We start from the raw sequence: 27,363 nt of genomic DNA, 5'->3' as shown, positions 1-27,363 counted from the left end.
ACAGTTAGGTGCAAAACTCAAGACAAGAGTAAAACAAACAACTAAAGCTCTAAAATAAAACATTCATAAAATAAAAACAGTCATATAGGACAAATTTGGAATACACTTTTGGGCTTAAATAACCATTTGTTAGTATAAGATGGTTCAGACAATGAATACTTTACAGCAGTAGAAAACATAGGAAGTGATCATTTTACATGCAATCACAAGGAATGACTGCATAAGTGAAACATTGTCTTACTACTTTAAGCCAACAGATGTCAGCATAGGGCTAGTAGTGACATTGCTGCTTTAAATAATCTCTCCTCAGGATTTACATTTCAAAGAAGGGAGACAATGCAGCAATAAAAAAAAAAAACAGATCCAAGTATTCAAAAAGATTTAATCTGTCCTAGACTGACAGCACACTACCACTCAAATGAGCCAAAATGACATCTAACATGTAACACAAATGCTGATTAGATACGCATAGTGGATACAATAGTTTCATATGAAAATTAAAAAGGCATAATTTGACCTATCAAGCCTGCATCAAGGTCATTCTCTGTATCATTTAATATTGCCTTCAAATCAAAAACAGCTTCATAAGCATAAATAGTATCTTCCTTGCAGCTAACAAAAAACGTACACAAAGACAAATACAATTGCTAAACCACACAAGTGAATTGACTACCAGGTGTATGTAGTATGCCACTTACAAAACAAAACCTAAAAACATGACTTGTTAGGGACAGGAGCCTAAATATCAAAAGTATTACTGTATATGATCCATCCAGATACAAGCATAATAGTTATAAACATATTTCGGGATAAATAATATAGTCTTCATTACTGCTTTTGCTAAGATGGAGATAAGCTTGTTTATTAACTGAGCTTCACATCCATCGTAATCAAACCCAAATATCAGATTTAACAAACAAAATGTAATAAAACTGAAGAAAATTTTAAAAAAGAATTAGGCAGGTATTCTGATGATAACTACAACCAGTCGATTCACGACTCAAATAATGAAAACTGAAATAAGACAGGCATCAAAAATTTGTACAAATAGTAAAAGTCAAAATCTACATGCAGGTTTAGAAGATTGGATGACTAGTTTTGTTTTTAAACCAATACACTAAGAATGGACAATCTGAGATAATATTTTAAACTGGATTATTAGACTACCAGTCTGGTTACTGTATTTACAAAACTTAAAAACATATTTCCTTACCTAAAGAAATTCCTGCATGATGTTGCTTTTAATGGCATTTCTATGCAGGATTTGGCCAAACTGTGCAAAATTCTATGCATTTGCTCACTTCAGTCAAAAAGACAGAACTAATATTACTTAATGGTTTGTTCGGGAGGGTCTCAAGGAAAAAGCCACTTCTCAAGAAAGGCTTACAACTGGCGGAAATCCAATGCAGCTCACCATCCCTACAGCAGAGCATGGAGGTGGCAGCATCCTATTGTGGGGGTGTTTTTCTGCTGCAGGGCCTGGGGCTCTCGTTAGGATAAAAGGAAAAATGGATGGGGCAAAATATAGTCATTCTTGAGGAAAACCTGCTACCCTCTGCCAATAAGATGAAGATGGGCAGAATGTTCACCTTTCAACACGACAATGATCCAAAGCACACCGCAAAATTAACCACACAGTGGCCGAAGGAGAAAAAAGTGAATGTCCTTGTGTGGGTCAGCCAGAGCCCAGACCTAAATCCCATTGAAAATCTGTGGAAAAATTTGAAGATAGCAGTCCACCACCCAATCTGACCGAATTTGAACAGTTCTTTCTGTAAACAAGAGGGGGGAAAATATTGCTCAATCTAGATATGTAAAGCTGAGAGAGAAGTATCCCAACAGACTCAAGGCTGTCATTAAATTAAAAGGTGGTTCAACAAATCATTGACATTGGAGGGTGATCTTTTATTAATCTCTGTATGTTTTGTTTTCGAATTTTTATAATTTTTCTGAACTGTAGCTGTGATATTTTTCACTTAAATGTTATAGGTTGCATTGAGTATTTTTTTGTGTGTTTTCAATTAAGGTTGTAAAGCAAAAAAAATGGGAATATTTCGGAGGGGGTGATTCTTTTCTATACCCACTGTAGGTAGTAACAAAGTAGTCCAACCAGTGATAGTAGCATGAACACAACACATTATAGCAGGCTTTAATAAAAGGTGTGCTCTTAAAAATATCATTGCTGCAAATAAATTTAGGCTAATGTATTTTAGAAACAAACAGAGTGCACAACAATCACCCAATAATCCATCCATCCATCTTCAAACGTCTTTACCTAAATCTGGTTTCCAAGGATTAAGAGTGTAAACAGATATTGTTACACTTTGCACTTACTGTATATGTAAGCACATAAAATGCATGTTCATTCTGCACTACACCATTCATGTATGAGCCTACCTGAAAAGCCAGATCGTGGTACTTTTGCTTCTCCTTCTGCCCCAGTGCATACCACCACTCTCCAAGGATCTTGCTAACAGTACGATTGTCTTGATTTGGGTGCCTCTGATGGACCAGAGCCCGATGCCGCTTACTGAAGATCATGAAAGCATTCATAGGACGACGAATGTGATCCTTCTCCCTCTACAGTCAGATAAACAGGCTCTCATTCAGATGTCACTTTGAATAGGATACTCTTACACAAAACCAAATCACATTTCTAAACTATCATTATCTATGTACCTTTCCTGGACTTCGGCCCTCTTTGTCACATCCTATATCTCGATCCTTTGGCAAAGCACTAAGTGACTGGGTTCGCCTTTTTACTGGAGAAACAGATATTGGTGCTTCAGACATCAATGCTGGGTAAAATCTGAATAAAAAAGAAAAACACTGAATAAACTAACCCAGTTCAGGGTCACGGGGCATTCATATTTAAACTGATAGATGAAGATGTGCAACTCAGATTACCCTTCCTGTGCAAAACCACTGCATGCTAAAAACCACAAAATTATCATCATTACTTGCTCTTCAGTAATTATTGGATACTTACGGGTCATCAACATCACTTTCAGTCTCACTGTCTGCACCACCTACGACTCCCTCTCTTCCCAATGGTGCCTGATCTTCGGCTGGTATAGCTGCCCCTGCATGAGGGACTTCAGTCTGTGTGGGGCTGGGTGCTGTGGGTTTCTCAGGGTCACCTCCTGAGCTACTGTTTCCAGAGTCTGGAACTGGGACAACACAGGAAAGCGAAGGATCTAGAAAACAACATAAAACTTCACAATTTATTCCACATTATATTATATAACCACACATACATAACCAGACAAAATTTGGAGTCTTAATATTTTGCAGAATCAAAGAAGTTTCTATAAAAAGATACATCAACAGAGATCTTGATATTCACACTGGGCACTTTAACTAACCTTTATTTTGATTTGGCATGGGAGGATGATCGACAGCCTGCTGACTCTCAGATGAAGGAACAGAAGACTCTGACTGACTGGGAGCAAGGAATGGGACCAGAGAATGCCAGGGAAACACAGGCACAGACCTGGGCTCCACATTTGTCCAAACTAAAGAAGAGGGAAAAAAAGAACAAAAAAAAAAAAAACAAAACACCAACACATTAGAAAGCAAAACATGGCATTACTTATATCTGCATCTCACACCCCAAAAGCAAATATAACTCAACGTCCTCAGAGAGCATATGAGAATATGCTATGCCTTTAAAGTTACAAACCATGGCTAATATTTTAACTGAAATGTGGTTAAACTACAGATAATTCATTAAATTAAGATTCCACTGATAAACTTGAGGAAAAAGGGGGGGGGGAGGGGGGAGGTCTAAGAGAGAGAGAACACTTTAACTACGTAGTAGTGTTCCCCTACCACTTACATTAGTCGGCCATAGTCTCCACCCCAAACCCCACCACCACAACACGCAAATAGCAGACTCCAGGGTAGGTATAACGGCACTGTGGCATCAGAATTAATTAATTTATCTAGCCAAAGTAAATTAAAAAAGGCACAATGCAACCAAGTGGACTAGGTGTTTATGATTTACTTTAATGTAGTGTTCTTCTTCACATGAAGCCCTCTTTGTCAAATGGATGTAAAAGTAACCTTCATCTACTGCTACATAGGCAACATAATGTAAACCTTAGAATCAGTGTGAAAACTCAGAAGGAATCTTGTAATTAGTTATGCACTGCGATTCACTTGTGATGACAACTCTAGACGCTGATCTGTGGTGAGATTTTAGCAACTGCAGTCCTTAAATGTTACTTGCCTTCTATGTAAAACTCTTTGTGAATTGTTTTGAGAGAAAAATCTGCCACTGCCTTCACGGAATAGCAAGATACCCCCTCCCTTTCTGGAACTCATGGTTTTTCAATAATCTAACCTGTCACACAAACCAAACAACTCCTACTTGTTATAATATGTTAGAAAATGCGATTAAATTAAAAATGTGTATGCCTTTCTAGTGGGCATGACAGTTATGAATACAATTTTGTTTAAAATTACTATCTATGCCTGTTTTATGGGTATGCTTTAATTGTAATTCAGTATTGTACTATATGTATTCATTTTTTCCTGTACAAAGATCTTGTTTACTTATTTAATCATTATTTTCTTATTAGTACAACAATCAGTATATTTTTTATTAGTACAGGGGAAACACTGCATAGTATGTTCACATAGTCAAAGTGTGCACTTATATTTGGTGCTGGACCTCATTTCCAAACATCATTCAACCACTTACCTTTATTCATATGTAGGATCACAGAGAAAGAACCCTACCTAAGTGGCAACAAGCAAAAGAAAGTGCGGTCTAACAGCTGTGACACAAAAGGATAGAAGAATGCTGTTCAAATCCCTCCCAGTGCCTTAATGATTGAGCCTGTGCTGGTCTCTTCAACTGCCAATTTACATATAGAAGACAATTGTTCTATATTATTTTTAAAATACCTAACAAATGTATTCACTACATAAAGATATTATATCATGCAGTCTGTGTATTAAATCAATCTTGAACTTGATGTTAGTCTAGCATGTTTTTGAATTAGAAACAAATTTGAATACAAAGACAGCAAATAAACTACACACTGAATACACCATAGAGGACTTGTATTAAAGGTGAACTTGAAAGAGGTATTCCATAGTCCTAAACTTTGCAACCAACCAAAGATTATCTCCTGGGTACTAAAATACCTTAATTCTAAAATTTCTGGTTTATAGTGTATACTACTCATTTAAAAAAAATAAAATAAAGGGCTGACTGTTCTGCTTTACAACAATGCCTTAACTTAAGCCAAGTCATTTCAACTTTGAATAACTTCCTTTGACTAGTTACAATTATATTTTGACAAATAAAGATTATTTTGTAGATATCTACAAAATAATTTTGACAAATGAGAATTCTCAGATATTTACTATATTTTTTACTAGTCAAAATGAGTTTAAGAGATCTTGGATTCAAGCCAATTGTCAAAATTCAAATTAGAGATATGTAAAATGGAAAACTCCATAGAGAAAAGAGAAATGCCTCTCAGTTGTATATACTGTGAAGAATTTTATAAATATCTCGAATTTAATTATGACTTGCCCAAGGAAAACATACCATTAAAACAGCTTGTTATATGCCAAGGGTGGCCAACTCCGATCTTGGAAAGCTGCAGTGGCTGCAGGTTTTTGTTCCAACTCACCTGCTCACCAGTAACAGATCTCATTTAATTTCTTGCTAGTGTTTTAACCATGTCAGTTTATTCTTAATTCATAGATTTTTTTTTTTCCTTTCTAATGAAATACGTGTCATCCAAGTGTTTTGAAGCCTAAAACGGATGGTAATTTTCAATTCTTCACTTTCTCTTCTGTTTCGTTCTGAGTACTTAATTTAAATCAAACAGTGAATGATGAATACACACGGGTGAAAATGGAGACACGCTAAATAGAGAACTGCTGCTAAAACAATAAATACAACTTATTGAAAACTAAAATAACCAATTCAGGGTTCAAAATCTTAACAAGTGAGACCACTAAAATGAAGCAGAAAAATGTCACTTGAGCAATAAGTGCTTTATCAGCAATGAGTGATTTCTCATGAAGCAATTGGGCTGGAACAAAAACGTGAAGCCACTGCGGCCCTCCAGGACAGACGTTGGGCTGAGCAGAGGCTTAAATAGCAAATAAAAGAAATTAAGTTAATTAGTAGCAAAAACTAGTCACTAATTAATAAATTGAATGAAAACCTGTAGCCACTGTGGCTCTCCAGTATCAGAGTTGGCCACCCCATTATATGCCATTGATCTCCTCATTGAAATCTATAGTATTTATTTAGAAATATCTATTTCCATATTGAAGAATTAAAATGACACCTTCATTTACATTATAACTTAATTACTTTTTGCAATTTAAGCATAGAAATTACATTTTACATTCCTTTAATCCAAACACATTAAAAGATACTTTTTGGCTAGTTTACATTAAACTTAAAAGGATAACGGCAGATATTGAAAATATGAATTTGCATGAATACAAAAAGTAAAATCTTTTGCAGATTCCTATATTGTTAGATATATGCATGCAACTTTAAAGATTGTGAACTAATTCAAGAAATGGGTCTAGATTTTACTAAAGAGCTGATTAGTTAATTTAAACTCTGCAACAGTGTGGGAGTTTCACTTCAAAATAGAATTTTTGTTCATCATGATGTTTTGTGTTACAAAAAGGACTAGTATAGTTTTGCCACAAGTACATTTTTCATCCTACTAGTCCTTCAAGCTACCAAATATTGTGTTAAATTCAGACCCCGAAACAAGCTTAAAAGAAAAAAAAAAAAAACTAGCTTACTGTATAAAAATGTATAAGAGTGCAAAGTGAGTTATTTCACAGACAACTTTGTGACACTGCATCTGCTGATGTTCATATCTGCATTTCACAGAATGATGTGTAATAAAAACTACAAACTAGGCAGCAATGAATATCTTAATTACTGATTCATTATATTTTTTTTCTTGCATCACGCACATGCTACAACATTGTACTAGCATGTTAATAAAATAGATTAAAATAGATTAAAGCCCAAAGAAAGTTAAAACAGACTACATATTAAGAAAGTTGAAATGCCAAACTATTTCTAAAAAATGTAGTACTGAACAAGGAAGTTTGCAAGTTCTCTCCGTGTCTATATAGGTTTTCCTCCCATACCCCAAAGATGTGAGGGTTAGCTAGTTTAACTGGCAGGTTCTGAAATGGCCCACTGTCACACTCTTATTCACTATGCCCCAGTGTGTGCTACATAATACTGGTGGCTCAGTCCATAGTTGCTTCCCACCTTGCACTTATTTACTCCAGTCCGGAGAAACCTTTACTGGAAGTTACAAATAAACAGATGGGCAATTAGCAGGGAAAAACACACACCTTTTCTACTATAACATCCTCAAACCCCCTTCATCTAATTCAGAATCATGGAGAGGTGGAATTAATTTTCAAATACTATTAGGTAAACGTGTTATAATTACAAAAAAAAAAACCACTATGTTATTTAGATAACATTAAAAGAAAAAATAATATTGTAATCAAAATGAATACATGTCTTAAGGTCTACCCAACACACCCACAAGAGGTAAAATGGAGTTCAGTTTGGGTTTTTTTTTTTTGAAATATGCACACACAGCATATGTATAGTACAGTAAAATTCCTACGTACAGGTCTTCCAAAAAGAGTATTAATATAAAATCAATAACTAACAAAAAACAAAAAAACAGTAAATCCATTATTGGTACGTGCAACACATATTTACAAGCAAAATACACTTTAGAGTTCACTTTTTCAGGCTGCTGGAAGAAAGCAATACAGAGAAAAGCCACAGAACCAGTTGTGTGACAACCCCAACCGCTGTGCCATATCACAATGCCACACAGATGTTCAAATTATTACTTTAAAAAAATGGCAATGCTCTACTAATATTTAATTAACCCTTGCAAATGTTTTTTTCTACTCCTAACAGATCTTAGTCTTAAAATATGAATAAACAAGCTAAAAAATGTAACTAACACCAAGTTGAAAACACGCTTCCATTTATCCATTTTGTAACCTGCTTAATCCGGCAAGTTCAGGTTTGTCATCGCCACAGCCTATTCCATCAGAATCTGATGCAAGGCAGGATGTCACTTTGGGTTAAGTGCCAGTTCACTGCAGGCTCTTGCACACAGACACGCTTCTCTCACATTAAGAACCTTACTGTAAAAATCATTGTGACTGCTGATAAAAAAAAACAGTTTTTTGGTTGAATTTTCAAATCAAAAACTGTAAGAAAAATTTTAAACCACTGATGCCACATTCTAACAAAACCATCCTCCTTTTTCAATAAACACCAGAGTTACTAGTTAATGGGGAAAGCATATAACTTTAAAACTAAGTGAAAAAGACACACAACTACCCTGATGGTTAGACTCTGCTCAATAAGTATCAGACTATACCTACAAGAATCATAATGTACAATGTACTGCACAAATCTAGATAAACAGTAGAAGAAACCTGCAGTGCTCACTTTTAGAGCAGTTTCACAAGGGGAAAAACTGTTCAGTTAGGGGTTGTTTGGGCAGAAATAAAAGTCAGATCTGCCCGATTTCATATTACTGTGGAAAATTTTTCTATGTCAGTTTAACCCTTTTTTCCAAAATCTGTACTTCTGTTGTTGAAAATTGTAGAACATTCTCAAACACACATAATCCAACTCATGTTTATAACCATAACCAACCTGAAATTATAATTTAAATAGCATGTGTCTTTAACGACATGGGAGGAAAACTAGACTACCTACAGAAAAAAAAAAAAAAAGCTAAGATAGGGAGAACAAGCAAGTCCACCTGGACAATAACCAACAATGAGATCTGAACTCCGGATGTTGGATCCTTGAGGTAGCACAGCTAACTAACTACTTACTACATGTATAACATTCTTGCTCTTCTTATCATCCCTTGAAGATTACACACACAACTTAAAAGAATATTCATTTTAATTTCTGGCTCCATCTCAAAATCACCTTTCCAAATAGGTTTGACTGTGGAAGCTTTTCTCAGTTCTTTAAAAACAAAAAAGCTATCTGTTCCTGTACATTTTAAAACTAGTCATCTAACACAGAGTTTCTGAAATGGACACTTCAACTATTACCATGCTCTCATTTTTCTAGTTTTAAAGCATTATACCAATGCTCAAGATATATTCTTTTCCATACTTCTTGTAGCAGTGAAAAATACAGTATAGTTTCTGCTTATGGTACAAATTTAATTGAACTCTGGCTGTGAGTTAGTATGTTTTACTACAGTAGTTTAATTGTTGTGGTGGAGCATAGTGAATCATGCCACATAAAATTAAAAATGTGGTATCAAATTGTTGTATTCTGTACAAAAACATGCATCTTTGTTAGACCTTTGTAATATGTGAAAACATCCCTAATCATCTTAACACAGCTATCTATTTTTTTCTGTAAAAGAAAAGGAGAATAATGGTAAGTTTAGGATAAATCACAGGTTCACACGTTCGTGAGCCATCCACAACTCAATGAGCACTAGTTAATGTAACATTTGAGGGTTTAGTCAAAATGCACTAGCTGTATCCTATACTGAATTCATCAATTATTAGCGACAACTATAAATTAGTAGCTCAGGCAAGCCTTTAGATTACAATCCTGTACATTATTTGAACTGACTCTTAACAAATCTGGAGTACTTTAGGCTGCTCAACTGTTTGCCTGATAAACATACAGGCAAAAAACCAGGGCCAATCACTCAGCTTTGACTTAGGAGTAAAATCTGAAGTAATCAGGAGCAAAGGAGTGCAAGCAGTAATAATTTGAGGAAAACTTCTAATTCACACTATTTGAAATAAACAACAGGAAGTTGAATAATGAAAGCGCGAACGGGTCTAATAATGGACACCCTCTTAAGGTGAAAACGGGTTCAACGGGAGAATACTGGATATTCATGCACCCACTTCTGTTTCAAACTGGAGAGAGCAAAGGATACAGGGTGTTAATCTGGAATCAGTAATCATCAGGTGTGCCAGCTGAAGCATCCTAGCAGTCAGAACTCTTGGAGGGAAAAATATTGATGAACACATTAAGTATCAGCTTGCTTTTCTAAATAAGGGTGTGGATTATACAGAGGTCTATAACCCCACCCCCTTGAACAGTGGTTGATATGACTCCTAACAAGTAACTAACATACTAACCAAACATGCTGATTCCCTGGCGGAGGAATGGAGGGGCCTCAGAAGAATACATCCTGGTGTCCGCGCCTCACCAGTTGCTGTGGATCAGTCTCTGAGAAAGACAGCGCCCCGCAGGATACAAACGTCCATTCAAATAGGAGATTCGAAACAAAAGGCGTGATTATTGTTTTTCCTTTCCCCCCGCCTTTAATTTGGCTCGTCACACGAAGGCCTATGGTCCGCCGCTAAGCATGGATAGCCGCTCCGAAATGCAAATTCGAGTCGGACTGAGTGGATTTCTTTAATCTTCATTTTCTTTCGATCAAACGCGATGTTACGTGTATTGTCACCACGTAACCTTTTGCCGTCTCTTGTATCAGACATTAAACAAAACCGTTTAGATCGCCTGAGGTTAATAACCGGTGTCCTCCTCAACCAATTCATTTGTTACGTTGTTTTAACCCCTTCTGCTCAATAGGCCGTGATATCATCCTCGGCCTCGCGTAGTGTCCTGGACACCGTCATGAAGCGGAGCCGGGCTACTACAGGAATAAAGTCCCTTTTACTGAATGGATCTCTCTCACATAACGTTGGGTTTATGTAAAAAAAAAAATAATAATAACAATAATAATAAACAATCAGGAAGAAGCGCCTAAGCAGTCGTGAGATGCCTTGCCCTGTACTTTTGGATGCAACCTATGTAAGTAACGGGGAGTCATGAAGTCCTGTCAGAATCTTTCCAGCTGCGTTATAGACAGCTGGTGTGAGATGGACAGTTAAAGTTGAATCGAAATAAAGTCATAAAAGCAACTGATGTTGACCAGTCGTGCCAGGTCCATCGTAATCCAAAAATCAAATTAGACCAGGTAACGGGGCCCCGATGATTTTGCACCCCCCGGCACACCCTTGAATGTGCAGTCAAGCTAGAAGGAAGACCAGGGCCTCTCAATTCTCAGCTTACGTGCAAGGATAACAAGCTGTTCCTTCGTGTGGGTGAGCTGGGTGCCAGGCATAACTGTCACAAAGGGGGGATGTCAAGCAGTATGTCAATGCCAGCCGCCCTCGCCTGACTCCGACGTATGCATTTGTCCCCAACTGCTCTCTCCCTTGTCAACACGCCTCCTTGGTTGTCACCCACTCTTAACGTCCACAGTTCTTTTGAAGGCTGACTGGCAGATTACGAAAATGTTTTTTTCTTCTTTCCTAGGAGTTTGTCAGTTCTCTGCTGGACTCGCGGCTGGTGTCAGGAAGTCAGCACAAGTGACCACAAATGAACTCTGCTCGCAGCTGACAGCTTTTACTAGCGGCACCTTGCTTGGCTGCCTGTTCCTCCCGACCTCATCCAAAATAAGTTACATGAATATGCAAACCAGATCCTCAGATTCTGAACAAATCTGCGAAGCCTTCATGGAAACGCTAGGCAGGTGGGGGTGCAAAACAAGGCAGTGGCGCTTGGCATTCCAACTCAGCACAGTCTGGTCTAATGCCAACAGGAGGATGCTCCGACGGCACGATTCAATCAGGTTTACGGTATCAAAGTGATGGCCGCCCGCTGCTCTGGCGAGCTTCTCCACAGACCGGCTTGGCTCTTCCTCTTCACCGCCCAAGCTTCTCCTCGGGTCAGGCACGGACTTAAACAAAAAAAAAAAAAATAAAAAAAAATAAAAAACGCAGGTTTTGGAAAAAGCAAGGATCCTCGTCAGTATTTCCGCTTTTTTGTCTTCAGTCTCTGTCTTGTATTTAAAGCTGAAAACACGCTGGCGATCATCTGTAAGTGTGGAGTTTGTTTTGCATTCAGCACACAAGCTTTTATTTCCTTTACGTTTCTTCGATTATCAGGAAGGTGTCTGTCTATTCTTCTCCATCAGTTTGGGGCGTCGTAGTAGTACAAATAATAATCTAAATAAGAACCCAGGATTCTGAATAGCCGTAGCCTTTTAATCTGGGCAGGGTTCCTTATTTGCACTGTGGTCTTTTAAGCAGTTCCCAGCTTGCAACGGCGGGAGAGGCGTCTTGTTTGTATTAAGCAGTTCGTTGTAACGTCGTGCGTATCAGAGCCATTCACTACTCATCCCCCCCCCTTCTTTCTTGCTCTCTCATATTCCCCCTCCTCCCCCAGCCCTGCAGTAGACTCCCAGGCCCTCAACAACACCAGGCTGGGCCGACGCCACAGCCAGCCCTCTTCTCCAGTCCTCTCATGCCATTGGCTGAATGGAAGCACTATTACAACAGCTTCAACGGCCCTTCTTCACGTTTATTGGCTCCGGATAGCAATGGAATGTCAGTCATATGCAAAACGCTCGCAAAATTGTTCTCAGGCTTCCCATTGGACCCATGGGGGCTTTTATGCAAATATAATTCTCCCGCCTACGGGGGTGTTACCCACTCATTGGTTGGAAGGATCAAGACACCCATTGTGACGTTTTATTTGTGGAAAAGTGATTGGCCGGCACCTAACAACACGATTCGGATTGCAGTCATTAAATTAGCATCTTTCTGGACCCCGCCTTATCTTTCCCCTGCCAGCCACAAAACACTAACCTGATTTGAGCGTGATGTCGGCACGAGCCAATGGTTCGCGTAGAAAAAAAATCTAGGACAGCCAATCGCATGAGAGAGCTCGAGATGAAGCGAACAAGGCCGTAGTAGAGGTGTAGTCCAGAATGTTGCCGCCACCATCTGAAAGATATCGGTGATTGGTGCAGCCATTACCATACGTGATCGGAAGACGATAAAGTCGATACAAAATGTGTGCCAGTCACCTTTACTTTACAAGAGTATTACCTTACAGGCGTTGCAAATGGCAATGTTTCCTAACAAAGCATTATTAGCTTTGTAAAAAAAAAAAAAAAAAATTATATATATATATATATATATATATACTTGAAATACGTGCTCACTACAACTCTTACAGCGGTGCTTTCGCATATCAGTTTCTGTGTCTTAGTGTGATGTACTATCGAGGAACACATTTTCTAGCGTAGAGGAATGGTTGTATAGGTTTATAATGCAGCATACATTGACACACCTTAACAAAATAAGACGCAGAGGACAGAAAGATATGGAAGAAGATGATCCGCTGTGGCAACCCCTAAATGGAGCAGCCGAAAGAAGAATACATTGACACACAATACCTTACTTAAGCATGGTGCCATGCAGCAAATGAAAATAGCAACTTGGAAAACCTATTCAAAACTGAACATTCTTTGTAATGCACGAGCCCAGTTTCACAGATTAATAATTTAACACAATAAGCGACAAGTGTCATTATCTCTTAACACATTTAAAAGTGAGTAATGGAGATGATCACGCTGCAAGTGTCACTAAAGGCATCCCACATTAAGTATTAGTAACCGCATGATCAAAACCTACACAGTTTCTCTGGTCAGGTTTGTAAGAAGCAGCAGTCTAATAGCTACAATGCTAGGACTAATTATTCAAGTACCAATTTCAGGATGCCAGTGCAGTTTGCGAGTGACTTGAATCATTTTTAAGTTAAAATACATTTCTTAAAAAACTAAACCACCTTCAATTAGGAGCTTTTACTTTTTTCAACAAGAATGTAATAATCTGGTTCACATAATGTATCTAATCCCAGATAGCTAAATTGCACAGTTAAAATTAAAGAATCAACCAAAACAACTGACAAGTTTGTTTTCACCCGTGGAGTAAGTACGAGGCATATGGTTGTTTTTCCAGCACAACCAATTACAGTACAGTAATTCATGAGATAAACTTGATTTGCACCATGTAAACTGTCCAGTAATTGCAAACAAAATGGAGGTGTACTTTAAATTTATAAGTTTGTCTTGGACAATTCAACTTTACATCAATATCCTTTCCGAAATGTTTCTGCACAACCAATTCTTATAAAATGCTCTAAGCCTAAGTCCCAAGTCAACAGTTTTATTTTAAAGAAAGTTTTCAAGCATTATTACACAATATATATCTAAATCAGGATGTACTCTTCTGTGAAGTCAATGGAACTACAATAACATGGTCAATTGGTGAATCAAAGCTGTTCTGCATAGAATAGTTGTATAACTAAATTATGGTATACCACACTTTCAGGATATTTCACAAAAGGGTCTAAATGCTTTGAAAAACAGCCTCTGACTAATTGAAAATTATGATCAACCTGATGTGTTTTTACAACTGGGAAACTGAAGTAGCTTTGGGTACCTGAATACATTTAAAAGTAGAGTCCCTCCTATGTCTTTCCTCTGTATCCTGTTGTCTCTCAATCTGTCTGGCCAAGTGCTCCATCTCCATCACATTTCTGTAAAGCCTGCTTCTCAGACTCAGACATTTTGAGCTGCCTTGCTCACTTCCAGTGTGATTTTTGACTACCATCAATGTTAAATGGCCTCTGCTAATCACTGTGAAAACATTTGTATTGTAAATATGTCCTGTTCTTAAGGCGACTCTCGAGTTGCCCCTTGTTATTATATAACAACGACATTACTCAGTAAGTTAATTGCTTTATAGCCATTGAAATGCTCCATTTTAACTCCTTTTTTGTAAACAAGAAAAAAATATTACCACAATCCGAAACTGAACTTCACAATCCTAAGCCAAACTGACCAATCAGATTGCTTGTGGGGATCGGACACAAGGACAGACACACACACACACACACACACACACACACACACACACTAGTGTTTTATTACAGCGTACAGTAGCACAATTAACACCAGGCACCATCACAAGATGATTTCCCCTGTAAACATCAAGAAGTGTAAAATCTACAAAGCTATTTCCTTTCTCTCTTTAAATTGTTGACTGTCTTAGATTTTTTTGATGGACTTTTGCCACTAAAGTAATTTTTCCACTACAAATTACTGTTGAAGTTAAGGACACTCCTTTTTATTATTGTAATAATTATAATTATTATTCTAGTTAAAGATAAAACACTTTATATAGGAATTCACTTTTTCAGAACAGGTAACCGATTCTACTACAAAAGTGCTTCATTGGGTTAGCACAGGTAAGTGATGTGAGAAGCACTATGATAATAATAACAATAATAATAATAACAACAACAACAAGTATATAAGGCTTTTCTAACCTTCTCAAATCACTTTACATAGATAGTAGAGAATCACTTCAACCACCACCAATGTGTAGCACACACATGAATGATGTGTCAGCAGCCATTCTTGCACCAGATTGCTCACCAATATTAGCTATTAAGTGGTTCAGGTGTGAGAGACGTAGCTAGCCAATAAGGGACAGAGAATTATTAGTGGGACAGAATGACCAGGCCATAGTGGGTATTTTCTCCAGGACATTGGGAAACACCCTACTCTTTTCGAAAGATGCCCATGATTACATGGTGTGAAGAACTTGGTTTTATATCTTATTCAAAAGGAGGCGTCAGTTTTCACAGCACGGTGTCCTCCTCACTGTACTGAGGCATTGGTATCCACATACAGACCACAGTGTAATCTCATCAAAAGCTCGTCCAGCAGCAACCCAAGCTTTACCTAGATGGTCTCCCATCCAAGTACTGGCTGGGCTCAGACATGCTTAGCTTCAGATGAAATCACTGTTCTGAAGTGCAGGTGGCATGGGTATGTGCAGAGGAGATCACACAATGCACAACAAAATACTTCACAAAAGTTTTAACATCATTCAACAACCAGACATCTGTTGAGGCTTCATTGTGAGGTTTCAGTTCTATTAAAACTTATAACAACTACTGGTAGCATTTGGACTGAAGACAATTTGATATACCTGGTCAACCATTACCGAGTGCACAATCATCTATTCTTCCATATTTTGAAATTATTTCTCACAATACAACATTAATGGGGATGAAAATTATCCCAGAAGCATCAGACACAAGGCAGAAACCAACCCTAAATGGGCCAGCCACACTCGCCCACTAGTCCAATTAAGTGACCTAATCAACCAAAATGACATGTTTAGGGGTTAGGAGAAGTAACCAGAGCACTGAGAGAAAACACAAGCTGATCATAAAGACAATATTCAAACTTCTCATAGACACGTCCTGAGAGAGGCTTTGAACTCGGAACTCTCTGGTTATTCAGGAGTGCCAACTACATTTGTAAAATATGCCATTAAACACCCAGGTTAATAGCAGGGTTGAAAAAGAAAAAAAAGGTTATAGTCCAGCTTTTCCACATTGTGTGGAAGAGGCTTAAATAGGGTTAAGTCCAACAGCTGCTAAATGAGAATGGATTTAAACAACAATTGCATCTATTCTTCATGTGCCTAATGGGCCTGCTTAGTATTAGTGGTAACTGAGTGATAAATTAATAAAAAGCACTATGTAAATACATACATGACTACAAGTTAAAACAAAAGTGGGCATTTTAACAGACCGTACCAGGGTTCTGGGTCTGAGCCACTGTTACCTGCATATTACAGAACTCTAACAGGATTTCTAAATAGTCCTGTGCAGTGTTCATGAGCAGAGTCTTACAACGTGTGGTACTTCTCCGGCATTCACCATAATATGTAACTTTAGCACTATTACCCCCTACAAAGGAAAGCATTTCCTAGGCTGGACAGATTGCACTACACTGAAGCACATCACTTAATTCAGCATGAAGCTGTTAAACATCAAACAGCATTTTTATGTCAAAGTATCCACAACAGCCTGGTGTCGCTAACATTGAATGTGTTGCCTGCTGTATGTAGTCAATGTAGGTTACATTAAAATTTCTCTATACACTTTAGATTATTAATAATCAGGCAATGCATTGTAAGGTGGGCGGCACGGTGGTGCAGTGGTAGCGCTGCTGCCTCGCAGTAAGGAGACCTGGGTTCGCTTCCCGGTTCTTCCCTGCGTGGAGTTTGCATGTTCTTCCCATGATCGCGTGGGTTTCCTCTGGGTGCTTCAGTTTCCTCCCACAGTCCAAAGACATGCGGGTTAGGTGCCTTGGTGATCCTAAAATTGTCCCTTGTGTGTGCTTGGTGTGTGGGTGTGTGTGTGCCCTGCGGTGGGCTGGCGCCCTGCCCAGGCTTTGTTCCTGCCTTGTGCCCTGTGCTTGTTGGGATTGGCTCCAGCAGAGACTTCATCTTTTCTGTTACTTTAGATGCAATAAGCAACTTTAAATTTTGACAGAAGAATGACATACAAAATAATCAGATCTTATATATGACAGCTTATCTAGGTCCAAAGCTACTTTGCTAAAGACTACATAAGCAGAAAATGTGTGTTTTTTAGAAAGTGGTCTATGCTCATCAAGCTTATCGAGTTCCCATGAGCATACCGATTAGCCTGAAAATGTGCAGTCTGGTGATGGTGAATCTTATATTTGATTTTATAGACTTGATATATTTTTGAGTACTTAACAGAGAAGACCTGCAAAATCCATAACACATAATTAGCGTTAATGCCCGTGTGGATTAGATGTGTAGCAGGTGAACAACATCAAGCATGTTAAAATTACGTAGGCAAGGAGAGCCAAGGCAAGTCACAACCATAATTTAACCAAAATAACTGTCTCTAATAGTTGGGAATTAAAGCAAGGATAGTTGTTTGCCACTGCTGGATGAGGCACTGGTATTTGTGTTATGGTGACTCTGGCACGTCTGATTTTCCATATATTTCTATCATTGCAATAAAAAAGTCAAATGCAATTTAGGAACTTTTGTGCTCAGTGGAAGGTTTTCAATTAGAGGAGAGAGGTTAGGAGTACGCGCTGATACAGCACATTACTGAACCCACCACATGACAAACCAACTCAGGATCTCAGATTAGGACCCGAGTGCAGCCATGCAATGGGTGACATCTCAGCACCACACTACAGTTCAGATGGAGTGGAACAGTGTGAGATTTTTTGTGGTGGCTGGAGTGCCAATTCTGCCACCAAGCTACAGGTTTTCCCTGCAGGTTGGAGGGCCTACATGCAGGGCTGGATGCAGATTAACATCATACCCAGGATAAAGCAATTGCAGGTTAAGGGCCTTGTTCAGGGGCCCAACGGAGTAGAGTCACTTTGGGCGTTTAAGGGATTTGAACCTTTCGATTACCAGTGCAGATCCTTACCTCAGAGCCACCACTCCACCCAGGAAAAATTAAATGAAAGTTGAGCTGGATGTTTGCAGTGCATACCGAGATAAGACTTAGTAGCATATTTTGCGCTAGAAGTGGATCAAAGCTACTTCATTAGAATGATTCAAGTAAGCACTGCCACATGAGAAGTGATTTAGAAAAAAATGGTCCATGTGTGTAACTTTAATCCGAATTTAATTTTGTGAGGTTAATGCGACTGACCATACAGTACCTAATTACTGGGACTTCAACTTCTCCCCCACCTCCACAAAACAATGGAGTATGCTAACATTCTTAAACCTACTTAAAATAGTTCAGAGCCCCCCCAGGGCCTATTTCAGCAGCACCAGTCACAAGGCAGGAATCAACCCTGGACAGGGCAATGTCATTACAAGGCCGTAATTTATGCACAGCCTCACTGGGCACTTTACCAACAAGAATAAATATTCACTTAACTCCACAAATTAACGTGTACATTTAGCAAATGAACTTAAGTATCTCAAGTGATTAAAATGCGAGATCAGGTTAGAACCATGGCTTACTACTTCCCACTCCGGGTAAATTAATAAAAGTGACTGCTGCATGGATGTACAGCTATTGTTGATTTAAAGGTGAAAGAGTTACACTACAATCCCCACCAGAATACAACTGTACAAACGTTTCAAGTAGTCTTAATGCTACTGATCTAAAATGTGTCAGGTCTACAGATAATGAGCGTGCGTCAGATGCCTTCTTACAGATTATCTGGATAAAAAAATAAATAAATAAATAAAGACTAGCAATACAGCATCCATGAAAAAGCAAAACTCATGAGAATGCCCTAGGGGTCTTCATGGTGTGCAGAGTAGGTTTCAAATGTCATAAACTTAAAGCTATGGCGCTGTTAGACTGGCTCTTTCATTACTATTAATTCATGTTATAAATTATTACTACACTGAGTTAGAAAGAATCACACAGAAACCGGTTACCACATTATACACAATCATAATAAATACCCTTAAGGCAGGTGCTGTTCTAGCTAAAGGTATACAGTACAGTTCTTCTAACAGCCATTTCAAATTTTTCAGCATTTTCTGTTATTTTATTAAATTCACCAGGATTTTTCTGCATTTTTTCATGCTTTACACTTGCATATATTTAACCTGAAATGTAACACATATCCAAGGCATATGCCAAACTGGTGACGCCTGTAGCACACATCCTAGGTTAGCGCTGTTGCGGTAGGTGTCAAATTGTTGTCTCAGCTGCTACTGCAAATAACATCATCTCTTGTAAGGTTTCTGGGCAAATTAAGCACACTATCAATGGGGTAGGAGAGGACCAAGAAACAAAAGGAAAAGTATCTAAGAACAGGCTTTGAATTAGTGATCAGGAGGTCATGAAAGCTATCTCACCTATTCCTCTCCATCTGCCCTCCTACACCAAAATAACATGTTATATTTATATAATATATCAGTCTTGGGAGCGATCCATAGTAGTGCAGACTGCAGCAGATTGTTTTATGCACTACCACAGCCTTTTCTCTATAACATGATCCTCAGGGCTGCGAGCAGTTACTCTACCTTTCTATGGCACACACCCAGGTGTCTGGCAAATTGCCCTACCATGCAATACAATACCAATGGCTGCTTCATTCTTCTTTGTTCAGCACCACTCTCCCCTGGATGGTGCCTCTGAACCCACCCCACCCCACCCCTCTCCTCCCCTACTACACTTCAACAAGTTGGTTACACTCTGTTTTGAACTTTCATTTGTCCCCAGACATTGAACAGGAAAATGGGACAGGAAGTGACCAGCTAGCTGCCTGAATGAAAACAAGCAAAAATAGGAAACTGGTGCCCAAAGTACCCTTTAATTTTCTTTTTTCACGGATGCTGTGTGACTTTATTGTGGTTTCAAGGAGAGAGAGCTGCAGAGAACCTGCGCAGATACTGTAGACGTTAAAAACAGAGGGGGAGGGGTGCTGCCATGTAGAAATCGAATCCATTCTGCCCTGGCTGGGTGACTCACAGTCCATTAGCCAGACTGCAGTGAGATCAGCAAGAGGAGGGGCTAGCAAAGAACACATACATACATGCTGGGACCCACACACACACACACACACACACACATGCACGTACGTACACACTCTTCTGACATATGTATGCCTTTACAAAGACACTTTCTTGCTTCACTCAGTCAAAGGAACACAAAGACACACACACAACTGCCACAGACTAACTCTGCCCATTTCCTCCCGTCGAACTGTGTCTCCTTAATAGCGGACTTGTTCCGAGGCAGACTCAGACACTGTCTCACCTAGCCCTGCTCTTTGCTGGCCACCGGTGAGTCAATGGGGGCAGGAAGAGAAAATGCTATTTCTTTTTCAAATATCCTGACATTGCTTTTTTTTTTTCCTTTTGCCATGCAATCACATGATCTCACTGCTGAACTATTTACACAGTTTTTGCCAGAGTCAAAATCACAGAAGCTTCTGTCTTTCTGTCAGCAATAACCCTTTACTAGCTAGTCCGCTTCATAAGTCTTGTGGATGGAAGACGACACTATGCTATTGTTAACCTCCTCAATTCCAGACATTTTGTTGGTACATAGAACAGGGTGACCAAAATAAACACACAAAACTCATGTTGCCTCCCACCATGGAAAAACTGCTGCTAGCAGGAAGTTAAACAATGGACCCCATTCATTCTGCTAAATTAAACTACTTTTTTTTTAATCTTATGGAATAGGTCTTCAAAGTGACTACAAAAAAATTAAAGGTCCCCTCAACATTTTTCTCTAATGAGAATAATTTTGTATTCTGAGCTGGGAAAAGAAAAAAAAAACAAAAAAAAAAACAGCATGAGCTGGCCACCCTAAGCAATTACACATAATAGCACAGGGGTTCCCAACCAGATATGTTCTTGATGTGATCCACTATGCCTGACAGTTTATCTTGAATTATAATTTGTATTAAGAGGTTGGCTCCAGTGTGTAATTCATGCCATTGTTTATTTAGCTGACTTGTTCCATCTTTCATTTTTCAGTTAAAAATAACCCTTGATGTGTGATATGGCTTTGTTGCAAATACAGAAACCCAAATGATGTGAACAGTTACAGACAAAAGACAAAGACCAATGTTTTGTCCTAGGTTTTATCACAAAGACTCTTTTCCTTCTTTTTCCATTCTGTTGTCATTTTACAACTTCACTTTTGTTAATTATTTGCTATCTTAATTCCCTTTAAATAGTTTAAATTAGAAATGACAATTAAACAGCAAGTACTGACATATGTGACAATGTCAGAAACAGGAGCTGTTAATGCAATTCCTTTCACTACTCTACATTCATCTTCAAATGACTGTTTTTAAAACAGACATTTTGAAAGACATAAATGGAAAAACCTTAAAAAGTAAACCAAAAAGGGATTCCAACACTCAAACTCTTGCTAATGTTCATACAGTCATGTGAAAAAGAAATTACTCCCCCGAAATGCATTTTTTTTTAACATTTGTGTACATCTCAAGATTTGATGTTTATTGAAACATTATCATTGATAAAGGCAATACAAGATAACAAAAATCATGCCACGTTTACATTTTGTATTCCATTGTATCATTTAAATAAACATAAATACAAATTTCACATGTGGAAAAAGTAAATACACCCATAAATTTACCTAAACCTAAAACACCTAAAATTACACTCAAGTGTACCACATCAGGTGCAAATAATTAGAACGTCATTAGAGAGGATTTTGGAGGAACCAAACTTCAAATAACTTATTTAAACTTAAAACATTTAGTTTGGCTTGCCTTTGTTGTTGAAGTGTGTGTTATCACCATGGCTAGATCAAAAGAACTAACTCACTGAGGCCTTCGGAAAGAAAGTGATAGATGCTTAAGGAAGGGATTGAAAAGGCTCTCCATACAACTTAAAACCAACCATTCCAAGATCATCTCGAAGTGGACACGATTTCAAACAACAGTCAACTTAGCCAGGCCAGCCCAGCAAGTTCAACCAGTGAGCAGAACACAAGATGCTAAATTATGTCTCTACAAACCCCAGAACTTCATCATGGGACCTACAGGTACATGCCACTGTTTATGACGAAATGCTTGAGTCCAACATTAGAAACAGGCCACACAAATTAGTTCTACATAGGAAGTTTGCCAAGAGGAAACCTTTACTGCCCAAAAAGACTAACCTAGGCAAAGACCAGGTGCTCTGGAAAAATGTGCTCTGGACAGACAAGACAAAGATAAGAGTTATTTGGCAACAGTACCAGAAGACATGTTTGGCAAAAACCAAAGGGTGAATTTGAGCACAAGAACCTGATACCCTCTGTAAAGTAAGGTGCTGGGGATGTTATCCTGCATCAGGGCCGGGGCAGCTCAACATCATATAATCCAGTATGAATTCTCCATTGTACCAGGGGGTTCTTGTGGAAAATATATACCCATCTGTCAGAAGACTGAAGCTCAAAATGAAAGTTGACCTTGTAACATGACTATGACTCTAAACATACCAGTAAATCCACCATGAAATGGCTGAAAAGAAAGAAATGAAGGGCTCTGGCATGGCCAAGTCAAAGCCCAGATCGTTATCTTATTGAGATGCTGTGAGGGAGTTCAAACAGGCTGTACACCCAAGACACTCTTCAAACATGGCACAACTGAAATAATTCTTCATGGATTAATAGGACAAAATTCCTCCCACTCAATGTCAGAAATGGTTCGGTGGCAACCAGGTGACAGTCGACTCGACGAAAGACAACCCAGTGAAAGGACAACTCGGCGACATCCTTTACCAGTTAGGTAATAGTTAGGTTCAAAGAGATTTTTTAATTATATTTAAATGACACTGTGATTAAAAATGTTGAAAATAAATTTATATAATTGAAAAACGTACAATACAATAGAAAGACTATTTCACAAGGAGAACAACTTTTTCACATGACTGTAAGAAAAGTAAAACAGTTTCACAGTAGTTTACCGAGGTGAAACATTAGATGTATGAAAGAAGGTGTGATGAATGGATGGGTGGACATCCTGGCGAGGAGGGGGCAGAGTTCTTTACCTGGACAGGAGACCAGCCCTTTGGAGGCACAAGAAAGAGGGCAAGAATAGTCCTGCCTCAGCCAAGGGGCAGGCAGGAGATGCCAGGGTAGAAGTGGGTACGCTGTTGTCCCAGCATGGTTGGACTGAGGAACAATATCTGGCTGGGAAGCCAGTGTGATGGAAGGACAAGGAGAGACAACCAGTCAGTGGTACGTTCTTCACCAACATGCTAGGTGACAGCATCCCTGGGTGATGCTACCTGTATAGACACCTGTAAGGCATGCTGGAGACTGTAGTCCTGTGGGCCAGCCTGGTCGGGTTCTGTGGGTGTCCCTTGTTTGGACTTCTGTTTGACCCAGAAGTACTGCCAACGGGTGATGCCCTAGTACTAGAAATACTTGTGGGTCCAAGATAAAAGAAGCCACTTGACCTCACCCAGGCAAGCTGAAGCCAGGTAGAAGAAGGACAAAGCTTTCCTGGAGGAGCAGAGGAGTAGAAGAAGAAAGAGAAAAGGAGAAGAGTTGTGCTTGTCTTTATTATTACAAAGAAGCCTTTTTTTTTTTTTTAAAGATTCTTCATTACAATAAACCTTGCATTTGCACCCAGGACTTGTGTCTGTGAGGTTGTGTCAGGGGCTTGAGGTTCTGCAGTGGCCCCTACTGGTCACAAAGGAAATATACTAAGAAGAACTTTAATTGAGGAATGGTTACAATAGCAAACAGTTGTCCCTTTATTTAAATTCCTTGGTTAAAACCACCAGCAACCACAGCAATCCTCCACAATAGAGTCTGGGAGGCGGCTGCATTTGGCATTCCCTGTAGGCAGACGTTCGGCAGCATAAATAGATGCTACATATCGCCTTCTGATTTTGGAGAATGTTTTGCATAACAGATGAAGGAATGCATCAGTGACCTAGAGAGGCACAACTAGTCTACTGTGGGTTCCGAGTATTAGGAAATGCCTGCTATCTGGGTGCACGGAGCATTGAATTGTGTTGAGTTTCATGTGTGCCAAAAACAGGAGGTACACACTTACATCATGTTGTACAGAAGGTTTAAGTGTTAGAGCTTATTTAAATGCTGTACAATAAGAGAGCAGCACCTGTGAATATACTGTCATATGTAAAGTACTTCATAGATGAAGAGTCTGTCTCCTCAACCAGACTTAACTGGCAATGTCAGCCTCCATTCTAGATCTAGACAAGGTCAGTATGAGTTCACATCCAATGACAAAAACAGTTATAAACCAAGTCATTATGTGGCACAGTGTTTTGACCTGCAACTTTACACATTCAGTGACCTGGTTTTCATTCCCTATCTAGTTACTGCCTGTGTGGAATTAGCTTATTTTCTTTGACAAGCATGTGGGGCTCTTCCTAGTACTATGGTTTATTCCCATATCCCAAATAAATGCATCACTAGTTAATTAACTGCCTTAAAGGGACAGTAATAACAGCAAGTGTGGCTGTATGCATGAGTGTGTCTTGTGTTAGCCTAGGGCTCTGGCTCACTACATCACCTTGAGTGAAAAAAAAAAAATAATCAGATTTAGAAAAAGGTTGGAAGAATGATTTTATTTTGCAGCGGTCGGTCAGTCAGTGCTTTTTTTCTCAATGAATAGATACCTGAAAAACATTTGAACGTAAGCCTCCAGTTTTTACAGCATTCATTTTAGCTATAAAATCAATTAAAGAAGGTTAAGTTAATTATAATATGAAATTATTATATCCAATTTATACACAATTCTTCAAGAACAAGGCTTGTACAGGGCAATATATAACTTATACTCAATATTGTAAAAGTATGCAAATTCTCACAATTATATTCCAATTTTTTGTTACACAGAAAGAACAAAATAAAATACTCACTAGATGCAAAGATGGCACTCAAATACTGCATAAACCACATCAAGTAGATGTGGAATTTTGAGAAAAATGTCTGTGCCAGCAAAGTCCAGAGCACCAGTGCCCTAAAAGACAATATCCATATGGATCTCTGAGCCACAAAATTACACTATGGATGACAGCAAAAGCATTTTCTTTGTGCCATGGCTACAACATGGGCACAGCCAGAAACTGTCCAAATACACAGCATATCCAGTACAGCACAATGGTCTCTACAAACACTTGTTTCCCACACCATTCTAGGCATAATATAGTTAGTCATCCTGTTTGCATCAATAAAGACAACACCTCCATCCAAGGGAATACTTTGGGACACATGCAAGGTTCAGTCAGCTGCTAAGAAAGAGAAAATTAAAGAGCTTTTCATCCTGCTTCTTAATGGCCTACCCCACTTCTAGGACAAACAGAACAAGAGAAGCATTTACAGTATATTATGTAGGACTCGATAACAGAACTGCAGTACAGTTATTATAGTGTAGGAGAAGCCAAAAGATAGGTGCTTTTGTTCCACACATCTTGCCTGACAACAAACAAGTGACATGCTGCAAAAAAGCCGAGGCTGAACTGGGGGTGGCCAGCTCATTTTCTTACCTCAAAACAATACCCTCAAGTATCTATCACTGACATTTTACTAGAGAGAGAGAGAGAGAGAGAGAGATAGAGATGCTTTATTCATCCCCTCAACCTCCTGACTAGTTGCACCTTTTTTCTGTTCATCTTCAGACTCTATATTTGGTAACTTAAAGAGCAGCTGGCTAAGACAACTACTTAATACATAGTCTCTGGATACATTTGGGGTCAATGTACCCAAGGTCACCAGTGCACAGGTCTCAATGATGGCTCTCTGCAAACACTGTGTACCTCATCCATTATCATTTAAAGGGTCAGGTGTCCTTAAAAGGTCTTGTCTTCTTGCCTTAATTTAATAAACAAGTCTGAGGTGGGGTTAACATGCTGCTACCTGTTAGTATAGTTGGCTTCCATCCAGTCCACCATAGCTTCTTCTTTTTTTTTTTTTTTACCTTTTTAGACAACCTCTGCAATAAACAATGATTACCACTACTTACTGTACATTAAATGGCCTTTTACGATCGATCGATTGATAGATAGATCGATAGATAGATAGATCTCCTATCCTGCATTCTTTTGGGCATTTCTGTCCCTGGACATGTAGTGCACTTAGTTGAGGTCATGGCTCAGCATGTCCTCCCAGGGATGTGCCCCCAAAAAAAAAAAAAAAGTCTGTTTTTTGTCACACAACATCACTAACCTATGAAAGTCAAGATAAGAAACTTCAATAAGTATTCCCCTTCAAAACTCTTTGTTCTACAACATATAGTAATCAACTAGATGTACTGTACAGAATACAATCAACTTATTTCAGAAGCAGACAGAACAATGCAAATAAGGCAACTGTCGGTCAAGGTCAGTGAAGTTTCAAAAAAAAAAAAAAACAGAATGTGTTTACCATGGCTCTCCACCAATAAAAAGACTGAAACCAGCAAGACATTTTTTGACTCTCAAAAAGACTTTTACCTGCTCTATTTGTATTAGTGCATAAACGACTCAGTAAAAGTACATTCAAAACCAAGGCCCAAACTCCATTGTCATTTTCTTTCTTTCTTTCTCTCTTTCTTTCTTTCATTCTGTAAAGCCTTGAGTGATCATGTATAAAAAATGAGAAGCTGCAAATGATGAAGTAACAATGTAATGGCAAATCATTTGAAATTTAAATAGCTTCTCTACAGCTTGAAAACTTGCATCTAAGCTATAATTAACATGAATTCAACATACCAATTTGTGATTAAAATATCTATTCAACTCATATTTTCATTTATAGCAGCACAGTGGACTTTACATGTTCTTCCTGTGGCTGTGTGGCTTTTTCTCAGTGTATTCCTATTTTCCTGACATATCCCAAAGTCATTTAGGTTAGGTTAACTGGTAACTCTAAATTAACCGTGTGTGTGTGTGTGTGTGCTCCGTGCAAATTTGGTTTCTGCTTTGCACCCAGTGCCACTCAAACAACTCTGAACTGGATAGGCAGGTTAGAAAATGAAGATTAGAAAATGAATTGAAGAATGTTTTTTTTATTTATTGGTCAATATTTTTTTTTTTTTTTACTTTTAAATGTGTAAGATGCAGAACAATTAAGACACAAATAAAAGAGCAGAATTATAAACAATGGTAGTACCACACAGCTCTAGTAGGCTGGTTCAGTTTTTGTGAGGTTTGCAG

General features: G+C 38.6%; 1 protein-coding gene across 1 annotated transcript in view; it reads right to left on the bottom strand.

Moving 5' to 3' along the window:
* Positions 1 to 27,363, bottom strand: part of cicb (capicua transcriptional repressor b) — a 71,429-nt gene that overhangs the window by 5,604 nt on the left and 38,462 nt on the right. Inside the window, exons 4-7 of the mRNA XM_039771351.1 lie at positions 3,366 to 3,515; positions 2,990 to 3,197; positions 2,680 to 2,809; positions 2,398 to 2,580 (exon numbers count right to left, since the gene is read on the bottom strand). Of these exons, the coding sequence (XP_039627285.1) occupies positions 2,398 to 2,580; positions 2,680 to 2,809; positions 2,990 to 3,197; positions 3,366 to 3,515 (671 nt within the window). The remainder of the gene's footprint in view (positions 1 to 2,397; positions 2,581 to 2,679; positions 2,810 to 2,989; positions 3,198 to 3,365; positions 3,516 to 27,363) is intronic.

The sequence above is a fragment of the Polypterus senegalus genome, chromosome 12 (genome assembly GCF_016835505.1).
Source record: "Polypterus senegalus isolate Bchr_013 chromosome 12, ASM1683550v1, whole genome shotgun sequence".
Taxonomy (NCBI): Eukaryota; Metazoa; Chordata; class Cladistia; order Polypteriformes; family Polypteridae; genus Polypterus; species Polypterus senegalus.
This window is presented reverse-complemented; position numbering and strand designations above follow the sequence as displayed.